Raw genomic sequence first — 22,725 nt, forward strand, 5'->3', positions numbered from 1 at the left:
AGAATTTTTACATGTCTAATTAATAAGAATTTTTTTTTCTCGTTCTTACTTCCGCTTATTTAGGAGTCATTTCTTATTATTTGGCTAACATTGAGTTAACAACAATTTTTAAAGTTAAAATTTTAGCTACGTTTTGAAATTCTAAAATATTTTACTACAGATGTTTCAGCACTTTTATAAAAATAGGCCCTTCATTGCAGTCAAATTGACTAATAAATGTACATTATATATTAAAGCAAATGTTATCTTTAAGACATGTTATGTCTCAAAGCGATTTATATAATAAAACGTGGTCATTACTTACAGAAGATAAGGAGTCAAAGTTTTTGTTCATAACTTGTATGGTTTTAACCGTTTATTGGTAAAATCATATACTGTATCTAAACAATTACTACGCAGCTATTAATTAATACCAAAAACGTTATTATAGTAATTTATCTTATTTCCTTTTTCAGATTAACTTTATTTTAATTCACGTTCTGTTGTTATATAATAAATAATTAAAGAACGACGCGGGTATCAACATTGTATGAACACTACATACTCAATATAAAAAACGTGACTAATCCGTACTAACATTAACTTGTTCTGGGAACCAAGACTTCGATGTCATAAACACAAAGTTTACCAAATTAACATCTCGTAAATCATAATGTTTTATGACTAATATAATTTTAAATGTAATGGAGTAATTATCAAAATTGATATCATAGTTGTATTACAAGATCACGCTGACCGTGGAAATCCGCGAAGACAAAGAACCTGTTTGTTTAAAGATAACATTACACTAACGAGATTATATGTCAATAAAGATGTGGAACAATATAATCTGTGAAATCGATTTTCAATAAATATATTTTTACCTCATCTCATATAAATATTGAACTGAGTTGTTATTTATAAACAGTTATCAATTCGCGATGGACCGGTTTTAAAAACCTCCGTCATCGAAATAGTTGTGATCTGCACTTCGAAGAGTCAACACGCAATCCACATTATGTGTTTGTTAAATATATAAATGTTAAAACATTAAGAGTTATAAGTTAGGACAATATAATATATGTGATATTCCTGTGTAGGATCCGGTTCAATAACCTTGAAGATATAACATTTTTTCTTTATTAAATAGTTTTCCTTGTTTACGCTCAAGTGTGAAGATGAAGTTATTGCTTTTGATATTTTTGGGTAAGTTCACTGTGATATAATATTCATTTATCTATTACTCGCCGTGGTTTGGTGTTCCTGCTTGGTAATGTTTAATTGTGATCTAACGATTCCTTATTATATTTTAATCACTACATAATTATTTATTATCTATACGAAACGTTGACCGGTTATTATTACTATCATGAATTTATACATGAGAATTGAATTGATTTATTTTTATATAAAAATAGTACAATGTTCGGATTTCCCAGGTTCGAAATATAATATCGTAATAGTGGTATGTGAAGAGACAGGTATATACATAACAAACAGTTTTTTGAGCAAATTTGTATTAACCGAATATTTTTCATATAGAGCTATTTATATACCAACTATATATAGGACCCGAACAATAGATATAAATTAATTGCTTATTCTGTCGCTCTCCTAATTATGTTATTTGATGTACACAAAATAAAAAAATGGCAAAGTTGCTTGAGCAATTTTAGGACGAATTTTATTATTGGTGTATTAAATTAGCAAACGTCGCTAAGTTGCTGCTGGACTGAATTAATACGACATTGTATAGATTTCCGAGAAACAAGACTATATTAACAGTTTTTTGCTTGCTATGACACCTGGTTATGCCTTCATTATACAAACTCTGGTTATTTATAAACTGGTTTTAGGCGTACCCTTACTATTATCGTCACTGTTTATACACAGCGGTTGCAGTTGATCATTCAAACGTCTTCGCATAGGGTAGTATTAAAGTAGATTTATTGATGCAAAACTGCAAAAATACCGCTAGGAAATTTGTGTTAAAAGTATGTACAGGTTAAAACCGATATGGTACATTCACCGACAGGTTGTTAATATGAAAAAATATGAACAGAAATTCTTAGATTGTATACTATATTTAAAATTAAAAAGAAGAAGCTTTTGTGTGCTGATCTGCCCTCTGGGTTGGATGGTCTGTGGTATATACAAGTTGTATTAAAGAGTGAAGATTTTCTAGTCTTTTTTTCTGTTTTTTTTTTTATCTTTTAAATTGCTAACGAGTGAAAGAATTCTGTTGAAAGCTGTTAATTTTGGAGTTTTGCAATTATTAATGTTAGTACATTTCTGAAGAGTAAGAAAGTTGTGTAGCTAATATGTATTTTTAAGAAGGCATTTCAACTCCTCTGTCTCCTCTTCTGTTTTCGAGGTTAAAAAGAAGTCCATCTACTTTTCACATATTTTGATGAATCGTGACAATCACAAGAAAAATCAGTAAATACCCAAGAAATCCCAATCAACGTTTTGTTTTCCTTGTTTTTTCTTAAACATTAAATCTGTTTTACATTTATAACTGGCAATATTCTGTATGATCATAGGATTAGTTTTATTTGATTATCTCTTGAAAATACCTATACAAACAATTGAATAGTAAATATTTTGTTAATATATTACCTGAAAAAGTGGAGGTGAAAAGAATAAAAAACAAGCATTTAATTTTATTGTATGTTTGTATGTTGGAATTTTGCTTCTTGTCTTTTTTATGTCATATATTAGTAACCACATTTTTTGTTCGTTCGAAATAGCATTAAAGAATATCAGAATATTATCAGAGTTACGCCAAACTTGATTTTTAAACAAAATTCAATCGGTTTATAACATTATATTCTATTGTACCAAAGCATGATAACCGCTTTGTATGTTACATTTGCCGTTCTTTAATTAATGGTTATCGGAAGTTTATACTATCCAAATATGTTTTCGCACAATAGTCTATGTACTAGCTACAGGCAGATAATATGACGATTATAGATTCTTTATTTTTAATATTAATAACTGTTGTATTAGTGAAATACGAAGAACTACGAGAACAATTTTTGAAAAGACGCGGACTTTTAAACCTTGTTACAATTTATATGGTAACAAACAATATCTATCCTGCATTCCATTCCATTAGCTACATATCTAACATTCTGTATGCTTAGCACAAGTTTTTATGATCACAATATCCACGAATAATTTCCCGTTTCTTATAATAACCCATGTCAATACTATAATGTGCAGAGTTTTATCAACACAGTTGCTACTTAGAGTAAGCCTGACTGTGTACAAAATAATTTTGAGTTAAAATTTAATAACTAATATATTAATAATTTTTCGATGGAGATGACGTGTTTCTTGTATGAAATCGATCAGCAGTAATATGTTAGTTGAATAATTATTAAACATGTTTGCACGCTTATTTGTGTATACCTAATCGTTTACAAATATGATGCTTCATTTTCTATTAGTTTCTAACCTTTATACATTCATAAAATTTACGTTATTGTAGTAGGTAGTGCGGTAAGAGTAGACATTACAAATAACAAAAACTCCAAAAGAACTGAAATTTACAGAAAACATTAAAACATAAGATGCACAAAGTGTTTGAAGTTTCCCTCCATGGTGTTAACAACAATAAGTTTTGTAAGAAAAAAAGCAAATAAAAAAAAGTGTTTTAAAATTGAACTAACAATAGCAATCCCTAAGATTTTAAAGTCGGAGATGTTACAATTGATCAACAGGCTTATTGTATTATTGTTTTGTCTAAGTTGGCATCCTCACTGCTACATACGGAACTAACCTTGTCACATTATAGCATTAACGTAGGTTATTGAATGAGACACAGGAACCTCTTTGTATGTGGTGTTGATGGAAACTTGGACTAATAATAAGCATACTTGTGACCTACATTGTATGCACACATTCATGTGGAAATGTATGTATGTAAGTTTGTATTTAACGAGGCTTCTTAGTCAGACCTATCCACGATTTGTAAGAATGGAGTCTTTTGGGAAAATATTTCATTAACTGCATGATGTTTATTGATATTTACATTGACGAAAGTGAGTGATTAAAACTGTACTTCCGATTTTTATGGTTTTTAAAATCTTATTTATACTGTTTTTTAACTACAATAATTACGCTTTCTTCAATTTCTTCTTCAAAAATTAGCTTTTAAAGCTTGATACATAAATAATATCTTCGTTTATTCGTTTCAATTGAACATTCGATCGTTACAAGTCCTAGTATTATCTGTCAAACATAAAAAGCTTACAGCTACTTACGATACGTACTCTTCTTCAGCCATATTAAGTTGTATAATCTTATTTGATTGTGCAAAAATAGTGTTCAGAATTTTGCCCGGAGTACATATGAGTATAATTAGACCGGTCCCAAAATAAGGTCTATTAATTTCTAGATCCAGGTTTTTGGGTTTACTTCATAGTTGTATGCAGGTATTGTACAACTAAAACAACACTAGAAGTAGTCTCTCATACAAACTTAAGTTTACTTTGTATTCTGTATTGTCTGAAGAATGGAGAATGTTAACAAAATAATAAAATATATTGCCATCGTTCTGGCATTACACCGCACTCTTCATCACAGGCTTGGATATCCATCACATTTCTTAAAGGGATTCAATTGTAAAGCTATAAGTCTATTGTACTCCTTCATGTCACGTATAGAGGGTTTCCCTAAGAACTATACGATGAGATCATTCAAAGATGATTGAACAGGTTAAACAAGCCCACAGCACCGACGCTATTTCCCTTATGATGTCCTACGTTGCGATAGACACAGCATCAGAGGCACCGTCTGCTCTATTGTCATATTTTTCACATTAATAGCTAGATCGGAATTTGTAAGTGTACTTGATATATCTTGTGACAGGCTAAAGCAAATGTGGAAGGATGAAAACATAGTGTATAAAAGCGTAGGCAGATGTTGCAAAAGGCCACGATGGATGATTGTAGCAGAACCCTGGAATATCGAGATATCTGTAAGAATGGAGATAGTTAAAATAGATATTAATAATTTTTGTAAATATTTTTATGACCTACATTTTTATCTACGCTAAAAAGCAATAACTACTTGCTCGTTCCGAGAAGACTTGAGGAAAACGGAGATTCATAACTTTATTATTGTCAAAATTTTTAACGGACAACAGAAAATTAATAAATCTTTAATAAAAATATTTTTTTACGAACAAAAAATCGTGTCTGCACTTGGACTTTTATATATATTATAAAATATATATTTTATTTTCGTTAATATTTCTCACCCCAATATTCACGTCATAGAAGATAAATAAACAAGTTAAGCATGTGTTGGTCCCTGGTGGGTATTATCGATCCCCAATTTATACATGGGAAAATACATTACGTCGCAAACAGAATCGCATATCTAAATAAAGGGCAAAACCGCTAAAATCCCACAGCGACTGAGACAAACGCAGGAAACATTAAAAATGCTTTCAGAGACCTTCTGCCATAAACCAGACCTTTGAAGGACTAGTGTGTGCAATAGTAGTGTCTAGTCTTACTAGCATAAAAATGTATTAATTTTGTATAAAACATTACTTCGTTCTAGTTATTTTTTAAGTGATATAATAGCAAATATTTGTGGGTTCGATTAATTTAGTCTAAAGAAGATTACATAAAATAATGTATATTAATAATCATCACAAAAAAGTAACAACAAAAGTTTCCTTTTTTTATATATTAGGTTCAAAAGATCAACAGTCTTGGACATTATAACACCCTAGTAGACCTACATTTTTTCTACTATGGTTTCATTCGCACTGGAATCGTGAAATATTTTGCCAATGTCAACATTTTTATTTGTTGGACGAATTATAATCTTGAGTGCTGTGTGGAGGACGAACGATTTTGTCGAATGTAAAAAAGGTACTCCTACATTACAATTGTTTAGATAAAACGTCTATATTATTTCTAATGCTGACTTACCTTTAGTAGAAAATATTTAACGGCATGAATGTCATTTTAAACTTTTAACATTTTAAAGAAACAGTGATTTCTGTATCTAAATAAGTTCCTCAAACTGGATTAACCCGAAACATATGGATTTCCGAGAATGCAGAAAAATTACTTGAAAGTCAATTGTTTTTTAACATTAATTTATAATACCAATACTCTTCTGTTAATTCTTAATGAAGATAGTATATTTTGCTTTTTTAAACCGCGATTCAATAATGTGTGTGGGTGTGATAATCTTGACATCGATGTCTTTGTCTTGTGTGTTTACCTTTCTGTGGTATCATAGCTCTCAGACATATCAATTGATTTCTAAGCGGTTTTTTTTATTTAAAAGCCGGTCTCCATGCGGTGTTTCTCAACTCTGTTTGGTTCTCATCAGTTCATTTTAGATTCTTGTTAACTCAATGTAGCGCCTCACTAATGCCAAAAATATTAAAGCCATAAAATTGAATGCTTATTTAAATAATTTATGTACTTAGCAAATACCGCTAGGCAAAAATTTTATTGACAAGTCCGTTGAGTGGTAATGCAAGTTCTTTGTTTATTTTCTCGTAATTATTTATTTTTAAAATTCTATATGACAGAAGTCTGTCTACTAATTAACATCCCTTTATATTTATCGATATGAACTAGAGATAGCCATCTGTGTTTTAATCACCGTACAAATTGTATATAGAAAAAAGTTATATTCAATATTGTGTTAATAAAGCTTTCGGTTCTTTGTGAAAACCAACATCCCCAAAGACCATGGACAATAAGTATCACGAGGTCACTAACGAAATCACTATGAATAGGATCGTCGTAACTATATACGATTTAGAAATAGAAGCGACCGATATAAGAGCAAAATCTCTAAACAACTGAAAGATTTGGGCCTGTCTAGAGCTAACATAAATGCATTTTTAGAAAGTACTTCGAAGGCAAATCTAGTACTCGTTTCAAATTTGGTTAAGTAGAGAAGGGAACTTGGACGGTGGAGGTGAGCATTTAACGCGCATTAGATAGTGGCCACATAAACATACACGCGAGTGACAAGTCCCAGGAACTGTTAAAGCTCCTCTCCACAGTTCACGCTCCCTCAACACGATGGATCCGGCACCCGCACGGTGAATCCAAGGAATGCTGAGAAGTTTCGTCTCTATACCTGCTAGACTAGAGAATTATTCATTAAAGTATTTAAAATATTATTGATGGGTCTTCTGAAATTTGATGTGTTAAATATTTTTTATTTGATTAACATTATAAATAATAGTCAAATAAGTTTTTATATCTAGTCAATTGAACTTTAAAACAACTCGTATATCACGATATTCATTTAATGGTTTTCCCCGTCGTTAAATAAATGTATATTTCCAAGTACAGATTTCGATCTTATATATTAGTTAGTTATTATCTATAAAAATATATTATTGAGTGCAATGCAGGCTCTACCTTTTCTTTATAATAGAAACGCTAATGTAAACATAAGGATAAAATAGATTTTATTGTAAGTAACAATCAATATAGGCTTTGCGTGTAATAATTAAGGATCTCAAAGAATAAGGATTTTTTGTTTCAAGTTTTTATTTTATTCCATTATTTACTGTCATTTCCACAACCTGTCCCATAGTTCTTCAGGTGTCAAAACAATGCGTTCACAAAATTTCTATTCCATTTCTATAATTGACGAAAAACATGTGGGGGTTTATAAAATACATCACTAAAATTTATGAGGTTTTGGTCCTGAAATCTGAATTGTTTTTCTGAAATTTTTCAATGTAAAATAACCAGAATTAAGCTGGCTTTTTTGTAATACAGAGCATTATTTTTTCTTCCTGTGAGGTCTAGTGTTTTCATTGATAGGAAAATCAAAAATATCTAGGGAATTAAATACGTCCAAACATGAAAACTAGTATTTAAAATCGATGCTTGGACATCGTTAACGAAATGTTAAGTCCAACTAACGACATAATTCGCAATCCCTGACTCTTTTACTTATTAATTATCAATCATATAATAGTATAGTAATTAAGTTTCCATGGGAAAAACTTTCAATTCACGCTAATATACAATTTTAGAAACCTTTTTTTTCAACAAAATATAGTTTTGATATATGTCATTTAAGAAATTTGGAACCCCTTTGGTATTAAGTGCGTAGTAAACGATTGGTGGGATTGTATATATATATTTTTAAATATTTTTTTTCATTGCAGTACCCTTAACGATATGCTCGGCCAATATCCCGATTTCGCCGGATCTTCTAGAAACTGTCTTTGGTCACCCGGATAATGCGACAAATGATGTGAAGCCAGCTGCTTCGCAGGCCTTACCTGTAGCTCCGGGTTCAGTCAACCCAGCATATCACCCGACTTACCCAAAACCTATTGAGCAGTATTACCCAGCGTTAGCTGAATACGATAAGTTTGATTGGACGCTTACAAAGGTATATATAAAATATAAATGCAAATTCCATTGTTGATATTAAAATAAATCAAGTATTAAAGAACGGGAATTAAATATTAAATATGTTACCTCTGCAAAAAAAATACAATTTCTTTTTACTTGATATCAATTAAAATCGTGTAGCTGGAACGAAATTCACAAATCAGGGTGCATTTTATTACAGCGAGTAGCTTCAAGTTCTCAGGAAAATTTCCTGTTATCTCCGATGGGTGTAAAACTTGCGATGGCCATTCTGATGGAAGCCTCTACAGGATCTACTCATGCAGAGCTATCATCGGTTCTCGGTTTTGATAATGACCGTCAAACAGTGCGGAGGAAATTTAGCTATATACTAAACACATTGAAAGTAAGTTTTATCTCACTAATTTGACTATAATAAATAAATAGACATCGGTTTTATCATGAACAAAAGAGCAACAAGCATAAATTCGTCAAACTTTTCGTTAATTGACTAACAATCCACTCACAATTTTAATTTTAAGAAAAGTATTATTGAAATATTTAATGTCTATACACATAAATACAGTAATTGTACCATTATCTATTCATATTTTTGAGAAGGATATTTTATCTCAACTTTGAACTATTTGTTTATATAAAATATTAATACGCAAAACATAAATGCTGCAAACATATATCAAAGGACTGGAAAAAAATTGATTTAAACTTCAAAAATATTGGGCATCTAAATGTATGATTCATTTCAGACTCAATCATCACTAAACGTTCTAGACCTGGCCAGTAGAATATATGTAGCAGATAACATAGCAACCAGCCAACATTTCTCAGCGATCGCCGAAACTTTCTATAAGACTGAAATTAAAAACATTAACTTCGACCATCCCGTCAAAGCTGCGTTCGACATTAACCAGTGGATCAACATAACCACGCACGGCAGGATTCCCGGCCTTGTTAATGCAGGTGTGCTAAAAAATATGTTTATTATATGTTTTATAAGATTTTCACTCAGGTTTTTTGTTTAAATGAATAAAACTCGCGAAAGTCTTTATCTCATCAGGTTTTTTGATTAAAATAACGCCTTTCCTATGAATATTTATGTAGAATATGTATGTTTTAATATCCATATAATATCAACTTCAGAATCTGTCAAAGGTATTTATTTCATAAGTAGGATTTATCATTGCAGAATTAATATCCGAGTTCTTCCTAATTGCTATATTTTTTTAATTTATTCTTGAAATAATTATAAAAATTAAAAAATAAATAAAAAGTTAAAATTGAAGGTATTCTCAAAATTCAATGTTTTTCATTAAAACTATGTAAAGTACTTTAAACTGAAATATTTTTAATCATATTTTTTTAACTTATCTCCATGTCTGATTATTATAACTCCTGGTCATATGGCAATTGATGTAATCATTTACAAATACTTATCTGATTATGATTTTTACTATAAGAAAAACATCGTGTATTTATCATTAGTCGATTACACTCACTAAGACAGATTTATTAAAACTGCATTTTCTTACTAATTTAAAATGAAACTTAACCAGGAACGTTTTATATTTAACAAAATTTATTTAGTTCAAGAAAACGAAATCCTTTGTTTTAAAATAATATTTCTATCGCTGTTTTAGTTGATTTTTCTTGTCTTCAATAATAATTAATGTCTAATGGTACTTACTAACAGTATGCTTAGCACAAGTTTGCACCGTCAAAGTACATACGACACATTTCTAGTCTCATATTCAATAATCTTCAATATTAGAATATACGAAAGTTTGTGAGTGAAAAACTGCTAACGGAACGTTATAAAATATTCTAACCGCTGACTGCTGTAGTGATGTAAAATTATGAATTCAGTGAATTCCGTCCCTTTTAATATTCTGTAAAGTCATGTTAGATTTTCTCACTGTGATTTCTCTCTACATTCAAGATAGGAATAAATAATTCCACGTTTATGAGGTTAAAGTAAAATTCCAAGTTTATAAGGTAAAAATTATAAAACAAAATTGAAATAAACGATTTCGCTTAAAACAATGTGAAGAGTGTTCAAATTTACAAAAGACATATATAAAATTAAATAAAACTAAACTTTTCGGAAACTACTCGTTTTTTATTACTTTATATTTTCATGATCCCGACGTTTCGGTTTCTTTTCTGCAACTGAAATTTTCTTTTACGGGCTGACGAGATGAAAAGTAATAAAAAAGTTTACTATCCGAAAGACTAGCTTTTTTAAATGTATATACGCGAAAATCTTAGATATGATTAGATATATACAAAGATAGATTAAAAAATAACTAGTCTGTACCTAATAATTGTATCGATTTTAATGACTAATATATTTTCAGATGACGTGTACAAGGCTTCAGCTTTCATCTTAAACACAATATTCTTCGAAGGAACGTGGCTCCATCAATTCGCGCCGAATGTCACTAAGCCGGACTTTTTCTATTTATCAGCTACGTCCAAAAAGGAAACACCTTTCATGAACATCAGAGACAAGTTCTACTTCGCTGAATCTTCTAAATTCAATGCCAAAATATTAAGGATGCCATATTTGGTAAATGAGTTTATTTAAATTATTCGAATATTTTTACTGTGACAACTATTGTTTATTCACGGAAGCGGTGTTCAAAAAATATAATATCAATATTTAAATTAAAAGCCTATGTGTCCTATTCTTTTATTTTAATCTGTATAAATGTTACATAAACACGCATTACACTTAAAACAATTACATTATTTTTGTTCAGGGGAATGCATTTGCAATGTACATCGTAGTACCGAACACTCTAACGGGTATAGTCAACGTGTTCAATGATCTGAGTGACTTACGATCAGAACTTTACTATCTCCAAGAATACACTGTCGACGTAACTCTACCAAAATTCAAGTTTGAATATACCTCGCAACTGGATGGCATTCTCAAAGAAGTGAGTATATATAATTAAAAAAAAAACAAACATGTACTACCTTCCTTATTTCTTTGACATGGACAATTTTTTTTTTTCATATTCAACTCTCGCATGAATGTGATTACAGAACATTGCAGGTTTCATTTATAAAAGGAAAAGTAGTTGTAGTTGAAAATTAAACGTCGCTTTAATGGTGCAGGTTATTCCCTAGTATGAGTATGGACTTTATATTGTATTGTTTATCTTTACCCTTAACGACAAACAAATATACAGTTCAGAAGTAAACTAGTTCACTAAATTGAGACTTCGTGTAGGTTGATTACTGATATTAAAAAACGGAAATTAAGTTTATAAAGTGGCATAATAAAAAAAATTTTATGTTATAATAGCGAAAAGCTTGCCTAACGAATCGTATATCGAAGCGTATGAAAAAAGAGGCTCATTTCATAGTCATCACAGTATAATAATTTATTCCCTGTGGTTTATGATTTATTTAACATTATCATATATTTTTCATTATATTTTCCTCCTCTTTATACCGCTTCGTGACGTCATACGTCTGGTTCTGGGATTTTCCGTAAAATACACATACATTAATTGTAACGGGTTTTAGTAATGTTACATAGATTTATTACTTTATATCGACATTGAAAATATGAATTTTGTCAATCCAATCACCCCCGAATAATAATAATACCGAATAATATGCATACTACCGAAAATATATCATTCAACCTATGTTTTATTATGTCAGATGGGAATCAGACAAGTCTTCGAAGATACCGCATCTCTCCCCGGTATTTCTAGAGGACAGAATTTAAATCAAAGACTAAAAGTGTCCAGGGTTATACAACGTTCAGGAATTCAAGTAAACGAACTAGGCAGCATAGCGTATTCTGCTACAGGTAAATTCGTGTCTCCTATGTTTTTTTTTCTATTTTGTCACAACCCTATGGATATATTATTAGACTGAGTTGTTAATGATGTATGTGAATAGATATTGGAAATTAATGGTGGATTCATTCGTTGAAAATTTATATATATTTTTTCGGGAAATGCTCAAAATTTTTTTGAACAAAATTCTACTGGTTAAAACTTTTCAAGATTTCCATAAAAAGTATTTGAAGAATTAATTTCAATTAATTCAAATGATTATGTTTTTTATTTTTATAGAAGTAGCCCTCGAGAACAAATTTGGAGGCGCATCTGAATACAAGGCGGAAGTGGTTGCAAACAAACCTTTCCTATTCTTCATACAGGACGAAACAACGAAACAGTTGCTATTCACAGGAAGAGTGTCTGACCCCGCGCTGGTCGATGGCGTGTTGAAATTACCATAACTATATATAAGAAATTAAAAAAGACTCAAAATATATGTATTCTTATTAAGTTCATAATGTTATTTCAATTATCTGAACTGTTGGTATACATTTTAACTATTGACGTAATACAAGTGCTGCACTAAGTATAGTTCAGTGGATTTACATTTTAGTTTGAGATTTATGAAAGTGGTTGTTGCTTAAAGAAGTTATTGTATAAAATATTACGTAACCTGGGTCCTCTTAAAGTTTTTGTTATTAAAAAAATGGAAAAAAGTAATATAAATAACACAATTCAAGCGCTTAATAAAGTACTTTACTGCCTTTCATATTTTTTTTATACTTACTCGTGATTTATCCCTTAATAGATTCCTGTGCAGTAAATGATTTTGTAACCGGTGATACTATTTCAAACTAAATGAGAAACAAGCACACTTTTTTATATATATATATATATACATATATTCGACTAGCATGGGACGGGAAAAAAAATATTATTAAAATGTGTTTTTTTTTTCGTGATAAAAAGTGATGTAGAATTACATTTATTACAACCGTTAAATGATGTTTCAAATACTATATTTATTACTTATCCATCAAAGAAAAAAAAATATTAAAAGATAAATAATTTATCTAGCTAATAATATATATGTACAGTAAACACTACATTTTTTCGTTTTAGACCTGAGGATAATAAAAAAATTGTTTGATTTAATTTTCAACTAGGCTATTATTCTTATAACTGATGACATTTTAATTTTGAGGCATGTAAATATGGTGATAATATAAATAATAGTCATATCAATTTTAACATGTGTTTTGAAGTAGAATTTTAAGAAAAAACGTATTTGTCTTACCGTGTACATTTATTATTATATACTTAGATAAACACAACGATTGCCATTCGACCTCTAGATATCAAGGTCGAGCAAGTTGTAGTTTGACAGAGGCCAGGTAAATTATGAGATATTGCTATCTGACTAGACAGGCACTGTAAAACTATAACATCTTTATAAAAGATATTTAGATTATATTGGTGTAATGATTACATTAAGTATCTCATTAAAAATATTCTCAATATACAATCATATGAGGCTGATTTGTATGTTAATTTTATTAGTTTTGAAGACATTTCCTTTTCGTTGTGATGATACTTGCAATCAAAGATTCATTTCGTATGACGTAAAGTCGAGAAACTGGTCCAAGTTCCGCGTTGAGGAAAACAGACACTGATCTGTTGTTTCATCTCATTCGCTCGTTCTTTTATAAGTTCATATTTGTTTACATTCATTCATTATTAATATATGTGTATTCGTTTCTCAGTCAAGTGATCCCGGTGATGAAAATAGCGCGTGTTCTATGTTGTGATGTTTTATTTTAAAACCACTATGTTCGGTTTAATTGGTGAGTATTATGATAATTAATTGTTGATAAATTTTATGGAGTTATTTATGTTCGTTTGTATGTTTTAGTTGAGGATTGTAGATCAAATAAGTTGAGAAGCCGGGTAGCATTGAATTTTAATTACTTTAATAGTATTTTATGCTATAGCACTTTGAAGTTTGAACTACTATATTATGCGGCTTTAGACTAAATTGTAAAGCAAGACAATAAAAAAAGACATATCCTTAAAAGTCTTATTTTCATACAAAATTATAAACTAGCTAAACTTATCACATCATTAGAATATTTGTTTTTGAAACTTTTTTTTTAATTAACATAAACATGAAGGATAAAAGTATGATGATTCGTATAGTCTGTAATAAGGTTTGAAATTAAAAACTTTTTTAAGATTTACCGTCACAGAAAACCTGGGATTATAATAACGATTACAATAATGGCAGCCCTGGGTTAAACAAAAATTCCATTTAAATATTTTGACAAGAATCTAAACCAAGATAATTAAACGTCATGTAGAATCTTGTTTCTTTGTTGAAGACATAATTAATTAAGAAATATTACGTTTTTTTTTAGTAAAAAACTGTAATCAAGTAACTCGTACTTAGAATATGAAATGCCGAAATTAACGAATATGTTGAATGAAATTAAAGACAAAGGAAGCATTTCTTTTTAAAATTAATATCTGTATATGGAAAAACAAGATGTTCTTCACAGACTCGTCCGGGTCTCATCAAGGCCAATGTGATTTATAATATCGATTTTAGTCTACCATTCCATTTTTTTTTTTTATTAAAAAATTTAAATCTTGTAGCTTAAATATATTTTTAAAATTCTATCAGTTTTGACAAATTCATCAATTATATTGCGAGAGACAAGTCTCAGTAAATATATTTACACTTGTCTTGCGGTAAACGTTGGTAAATAAATTAGGTACATTAAAAATTCCAAGAAGTTGGGAAAGCAATAAGGTGTTTAATGCAAATTTTTTTTGTTCTTAAATTATTTACATTGATTATATGCAAAAATAGAAAGTACAAGGAAAAAAATAATTAAGCCTTATAAAACCAAACGGAAAAATAAATTACAATACCAAATACAAATACCTACAAATAAATGATTATACCTAATGATTATTATAATATAAAACTTTTTGAAGAAATAATTAACAAATAAAAGTCAAGTATTTTAATATTTTACATGTAGTTTGAATATTTACATAAAGAATTAAAAATATTTTGTAATTCTTAGTTCCGCTTAATATGTTTAGGAAACATAGTCATTAAAAAAATTTGTTTATAAATTTTTTCTTTTTATTTTTGCAGTTTTACTCACTGTCGGTATTCAAAATCTACATTGCTCGTCAGTTCCACCTGAGATATCACGCTTAAACTTTTTTGACACTGACCTCCTTAGATATTTGGCTGAAAACAAAAAAGGAAATGTCCTGGTATCACCAGCCAGTGTCAAATCAACACTGTCGATGATTCTCGAAGGAGCCTCCGGTGCGACAGAAGAAGAAATTAGAAGTGCTCTAAGGCTTGCACCATATAAGTTCGAATTTAGGGAACAGTTAAATATTTATTTAAAAGCTTTGAACGTAAGTACTTGTTTTGTCATATAACGTGACATTCACATATCATATACGATTTTTAGAAATAGTTTCAGAGGGATTTAAAAAAATAATTTAATAGGTGTTTTATTTGTTTTGTAAAATATATGTATAATTAATATTTATAGGTCAACACAACGGGAGTGGTCTTGCAGAATGCAAATGCCATTTTTGTATCTAAGGCTCAGAAAATTAAAAAAGACTATGAGCAAATTTTACGGCAAGTCTATTACGCGGACATAAAAACAGTGGACTTCAGTTACAGCAACAACGTTTCAGATACCATTAATCAATGGGTTAACAAACAAACAAAAGGCCTCATTCCGAATATAGTTCAGCCTTGTAAGTAGAAATCGTAATTATTTAAATTTTTAACGGTTTTTATGTCAGCTCTACTGTTTGTACTGTCATTTGTTTAAAATTTATTTTCCTTATAACATCAGCCCATTTAATATTCATATTGTATGTATGGAATGATAAACAATAGTAAATTATTTCTTAATTAATAATCGCTTCTTAATTAAGAAATATTTTTTACAAAATAATAGACGGTAATAAAAATATTTTCGTGTTTTTTTCGTCATCGAAATTTTTCGCACTTTTTTTACTTTGTATTGATAAATAACTTTAGCTGAAAAATTTATTCCTCAGACTAAATTATAGGCGACATTGATAAAAAAAATTAAACGATTAATTGAAAAGAAATTGAAAATAAGTCAGCGACAGTGTTATGGCAGACATTGTTAGACCACTGTCAAGTCTAATAATAGGCGTATTATCCCGGCACCATTGTTGTGAAGGGTTGAAAACATTAACTGGAATACTTAAAATTGCCTTCACAGATCTTTTTTAAACATATCTTAGATCAAAACCAAGTGTTTAAAACTTGCGAATTAAAGATGCCATTTGATTTAAAATCGTTTTAATAGGACTAAACAACTGAAAGTAGTATCGAATATTATTATAATGGTAATGCCAAATATAAAATAATATTTCCAACAATACCATAATGCACTTCAAGGTTGACTCGTAATTAACTTCTGTCACTGAGAACAAAACTAACAATACAGCTGTCGTTGGGTTTTCGTTCGAGTCATACAATCTAGACTCACAAAGTGTTTTCCCCACTGCATAAATGATATACACAACAAAATCACTCATATCAAAGATTATCTTAACAAGAAAATAGTTTAGTACATATTTCATTACTCGTAATAATAGTTTCAATATGTTGAGTTTTATATATGATATTAAATAAGATAATTTTATATTTCATTTGTATATAACCGGGTTTTTGTAAAGTAATAGGTATATTTAATTGTTTTTTATCGATTCGTTCGTACCCGTAACACAAGTTAGCAAATATCATCGGTAAACTAACTTGTTTTGTGTCTAGTACGCCATTTATAAAGCTTTGTTAATGATACTATCAAAGTAGCTTTATAAAAAATATATAACTCCATATTCAGTCTAACGATTCAAATTCATAGTAACGGCACAAATCCTTACAAATATTGTACCATTTTGAAAATATCTTTATAAATTTAAAAATATATTGTAATTAGTACAATATAAGTAGTCAATCATAAATTTATAATATACAGCAGTATATAGAACCTCCTTTCACTCAGGACGATAATGAATATATACAAACATATACAAACTCTTTTCTAGCGGACATCAACCCTCAATCAGAGTCAGTTATAGCGAACGCCCTGTACTTTAGAGGGTCATGGAAGAGAGGTTTCAACCCGCGCCACACCCGGCCAGCCTGTTTCCACGTCGAGAAGGGCTGCTTGAAGGTTGCCATGATGGAACTGCATCACGATCTCAATTATGCGTTCGTTGAAAATTTGAGAGCTCATGCTCTTGAACTTCCTTACGAGGTTATATACATTTAATTTTATTTCAATCAATTTGAAATTTAGTTTTAATACTTATCTGAATATATAACTCTCGGAATATTTGATTTGGTATCATAGTTCTAACCCTAGATAATTTAGATATTTTAAATATTTTCATATATTATATTTGTTTAATTTATTCTCTGATTGTTTTACTACCATAATATAACCACATTCTTTAGTGGATCATTATAAACAGATCTAAAGCTTGATGTATCATCAACGCTACTAATATTGCAATTGCCCATTCTTCGTAAATTCTCTTCATAAACTTCTGTCATATATTATTCAAATTGAAAATGGAAGCAATTCTGCTAATTAACAATAGAATTGATCGAAGTCAGCGTCTGCACAACTAACGTGAACTTACCATTTTATAATATTACAAAAATGATTGTTCTAACACAATTATTTTATCATTTGTATTTATAGTGATGCCCAATTATATATACGATTATATATATTTATGTCTAGTGATGGACTTAACTTTATAATGTATTTCCGATTAATATATTTACAGGGAAATCGTTACTCAATGTTTTTATTGGTGCCACAAGAGAAGGCCGGGCTTAATACTCTGTTAAGAGATTTACCGTACATGAGTCTACCACAGATAACACCATTTATGGAGAACACTAATGTTCGTCTTTTTATGCCGAAATTCAGTATTGATTACAGTGAAAGCATGGTTGGCGCTCTTCGCAGTGTAAGTTACAGTGAAATTTATATTGTAAAATAAAAATAACATAAAAAGCATTATTATTTTGTATTTAAAAACTTCATATTAGTGAGTATCAACAGAGTGAATTGAATCTCCGTAAAATAAATAACTAATTTATGGATCACATAATTTTCTTCAGATGCGAATAACCTCACTGTTTTCGAAAAACGCAAGTCTTCCAGGAATGTTCGAGAATCAAAACACTGAAGTGAATGACATTATGCACAAAGTACACATGTCGGTGGACGAGGTAAATGAATGATAATTTTAATGTATAAAATGATAAATAATTAATTGGTTAACGCAATTGAAACACTATATATAGGAAGTTGCAGATTCAAACCTGCTCGTGTTCGTAAATTTGATTTCTATATTGTCTAATTTAAATGTCATATCACCATTTATGTTGACATTATTACAAGAAATGTCAATTGATAATCGTGCCAGAGGGACAACTGTCACATAGTTATGTAGTTAACCAATTGTGAAGAGTGAATGATATTACGAACTCATTCGTTCATCGCGTAAAATGTAGCTTCGATTCTTACTTCAGAATATATTTCTACAAGTGTTTGACTCCCATTCGAACCAGCCAATTTCTAAGCATAAAATAAAATTTTAGTGACGAGTACTTTTACTTGTTCCACCCATACATAACTTTGATTTTGCTAACAAAATATGTAGATTATAAACTAAATCTAGTACACATTTTTTTATTAAAAAAAAACCATTCGATTACTCAAACAAACAAATTAGTTTCCTTATCCTAGTAACTTTCAAACAAAATTAGATTACAGTCAATAATAAATACCAAATTAATCAAAAGGACCAAACCTAAAGTTCTTCTCTTCCAAACGACATACCCTCCATTCAAAATTCAAGAAAAGTGTTTCCATATGCAAAAAAAAACTCAGAATTAGTATCTGAACCATAATCAATGTCAACATGTTTTCTTCAAAACGCAAATTCATCTGTATAAATAAGGATTTTTTTCTAAATAAAGAATTTCTACTGCTGTTAAATTTTTTAACGTAAAAAGTAGTACAGTAAGGGCATCTTTTTTCATCTTACAGATGTAATAAATCCAAATATTAGTTAATAGGACATCACTCAACGACTACAGAACCGATATAAAATCTGTATAATGTAAATGTTGAGCTAGAATATACGCATAATATACTTAATATATTTGTCTACATTAATCCCATAGCATCAGAAACTTAATGTCAGATAAAAGTTTGTTTATAATGAGGTTATTAATTTAAAATAAAGCAATATCATTATTTTTTTTCGCCTGTCCTGTTGGTACAACATATTATTGTCGCTAGGTTGGTACTGTAGCAGCTGCAGTGTCCGTGGCTGTTGTAATACCACTCATAGAAGATGGCATTCAATTACAAGTGGACAGGCCGTTTGTATTCTTCATCAGGGACAACGAATTAGAAATTACATTGTTTGAAGGAAAAATTGAAGAGCCGTCAGTTTATGTTGAAACCGCTGGTAAATAATTCATGGAGTATTAAATTGTTTCGATGTAATTTTAAAACATGAGTTTCTTCTTTTATTTTATGTCAAAATAATTATTCTGTCTACGTTTGCCGGATTGACAATGATGAATGACAGATAAAAACTTGAAAAATATTAATATTTTTTAACATTATCCTTTCTATTGTACTCATGAACACTAAGCCATTATTTTGTTATATAAAAATTTTATTTTGATAATATAATAAAATATAATAAATAAATAAATATATTCTGAACAATTACAGATACTTAACAATCGATATTAATATAGATTAAATATGACTGTATTTTTCTTTTCCACAGAACCAATAAGCCAGACAGCTAAAGAGTACAGGCCACAATTCGCTAGTTTCGGATCTCCGTACCCGAGAATCAAACAGTTCTAGAACCTTTCCTCAATCTTCCCAATGATTTTATACCAAAAGTTGAAATAAAAATTACCATTGCATAATAAATAAGAAATATGTACAACTTAGATTTCAATTAACATGGGTTACTTCATTTAAAATTCATATCAAATTTTATCCTTTCTATATTTATGATGAGTGAGACTTTATACGAATATAGGTATATCAAAATATACCATACTAGGTAATTTCAGATATATAAAGTGTTTAATCGTATGTTAGATTCTTAGGTATGGCAACATTTTTTTAATATTTCTTTACTGACAATAAGTCCACAGCAGCGGATATGAATGAAAAAATAAACAAATTTAAATTTAAAAAAAAGTATTTTGATTTCAAAATCCGAAAATTGTAAGATTATATTGAATGTTCACAAATACCAATATAAAAGGATTAAAATAATAATGATTCCAGTATAATGTAAAATGATGAAGTTTGACAAACATTGTCAAATAAATACTTACGAAAGTAATTTCAGTAACTTCGTCAGATTTAAATTAGGTTTAAACGTGTTACTTATTCTATTCAAGTTTATAGTTTAAAAAAATATCATAGAAAGAGTAATTGGTAAATGCAATATTTTTAAATAATAATAAATATTTTATAACCTCAATGACTTTAATGAATGCCAGCAATGAGATCTATGACTTTCGCAAGTATTTATTAAAATAAAATCAATATTTTTCCCGATTTATTACCCGTTCTTAATTATTTTTTACTACATGCTGCAGACGAGATGAGAATGCCCGTGATCACGATTGCTGTAAAGTAACCGAAAATTCGGGAATATGTAGTTAAAAAAAATTATAAACGCGTAGTAAATCCAAAAAATAAAAGTTTTATTTAAACGAATGACAATTCTTTTACCGGTTTTTCATGCGTAAACCGTCGACTGTGTTCCTATATACACACATTTATTAATGTACAACTCTGAAGTTACAAGTGGTTGGGTAACTAACGAAAAAATTAACAATTTTTTTTTTTATGCTTTTACGGCTCTGGATACGAGTCCTTTTGAGAATATTAACAAAGAATCCTCATTATTGCCAGCACACAATTTAAGCTTTTATTACTAGCTATTGTTATTGTTTTTCTATTAACAGAATTATGCTTACATGTAGACATAATAATTCTAAATTATTACATTTTATTTTAGTTTTACATACTGAAATTTGTCTATAAAGTTGAAAATAAACTTCATAGTACAACTATCATTACAGCACCAACTTTTATTTCATATCATATCCTAATTTTAATCATTGTTTAAAAATATATTTAAAGTACTCTGCAGAATATTTTAACAAAGGCTATTTGCTTGTAAAACCTTGACATAAAAACCGGGGTGTTTATAAGAATGAAGTCAGCAAGAACCACCGCAAGGACTGATCTTTATATGGAAAAAAATTGCATCGAAATCAGTCTATCAGTTTTAGAGCTACGCTTTCACAGACAAACACACATATCACTCACAAACGCGAACAAAGACATCAAACGTAGAACACCTCTTTTTGAGTTAGAGATGTAATATATACGTTAGTATCAAATAAAAAAAAACATAATTAGCTTTTGTAATGAAAAATCCCTAAAATACATGTGTATAACTTAATGGAGAATTATTTGATATTATTTAAAGTAGTAGACAATTTTCAACGTCCTACTTATAAAAAAAAAAAAAAAAACAAATTATACACTGAATATTAAGCTACAAAGTAAACACAATATCAGTGTGCCGATAAAGTCAACTTTTACGCCAAGCTTTCTACAGCCTCTTTGCGAGAGGACTAAATTAACATACATATCGGATTACCTGTTAAAGAATAACAACTTGTAGCGGAATCGTACCGAGAAATTGGAGACTGGAACAAGTTATTGAGGATGCGTTGATCGTTTCACATTTTTACAACAATTTAGATAACAGGATTCAAAATCTGGAACGAATAATAATTATTCACAAAAAAGCTGTTACAACGACTTTTTTATTTATAATTTTGGAATATTTTTTATCTATTACAAAAGTCCCACTTTCAGACTAAATTTACAAGCAATTAAATGCTTTGTAAATAGACATAATGGTCACAAAACGTTATCCTTTTTCATTTATAAATGACTTAATTAAGATAGAATTTGTGGGCAATATGGCTTCATTGACAGTTGTATTTCTTTTCCTTGACAGTTGTAATTTTATTCACACAGTTGCGGCAGAACTAAAACTAAACTATGTATCAATAAATCACCTAGCTGTTCAGTGAACTAATAACAAAATAATCTATAGTTACAGTTAAAAATTCTAAATATGAATGGTCCGTGAAAAATATAAATAAATATTTAAACATGCCAATTAAAAATATAACATTCTTTTGTTTTTTTTTTTTCTAAATACTCGGTAAAAAATTTCTAACTGAACTAACATTTTAAATTATTAATAATTCATATATTACACTTTAATTTAAACAAGTGTAGTAAAACAATAATTTTCAGTTCACGACTGGATTGTTTTGTATATCTCCGAATTTATTATCTTATTTCTAAGAATGGTATGGGAGGTTGGAA

At 29.4% G+C, this 22,725-nt stretch overlaps 1 protein-coding gene across 1 annotated transcript; it reads left to right on the top strand.

Annotated features, from left to right (window-relative positions):
- Positions 1-942: 942 nt before the first annotated feature.
- Positions 943-20,499, top strand: LOC116774155 (uncharacterized). The gene is made up of 16 exons (XM_061523925.1): positions 943-1,185; positions 8,156-8,385; positions 8,569-8,751; positions 9,113-9,326; positions 10,721-10,932; positions 11,126-11,305; positions 12,042-12,192; positions 12,461-12,624; positions 13,956-14,010; positions 15,330-15,604; positions 15,745-15,958; positions 17,291-17,502; positions 18,041-18,226; positions 18,381-18,491; positions 19,570-19,741; positions 20,072-20,499. Exons 1-16 carry the CDS (start codon positions 1,158-1,160, stop codon positions 20,152-20,154), a joined length of 2,670 nt encoding a protein of 889 aa, XP_061379909.1. The 5' UTR covers positions 943-1,157; the 3' UTR covers positions 20,155-20,499.
- Positions 20,500-22,725: the final 2,226 nt, after the last annotated feature.

The sequence above is a fragment of the Danaus plexippus genome, chromosome 20 (assembly GCF_018135715.1).
Source record: "Danaus plexippus chromosome 20, MEX_DaPlex, whole genome shotgun sequence".
Lineage (NCBI taxonomy): Eukaryota > Metazoa > Arthropoda > Insecta > Lepidoptera > Nymphalidae > Danaus > Danaus plexippus.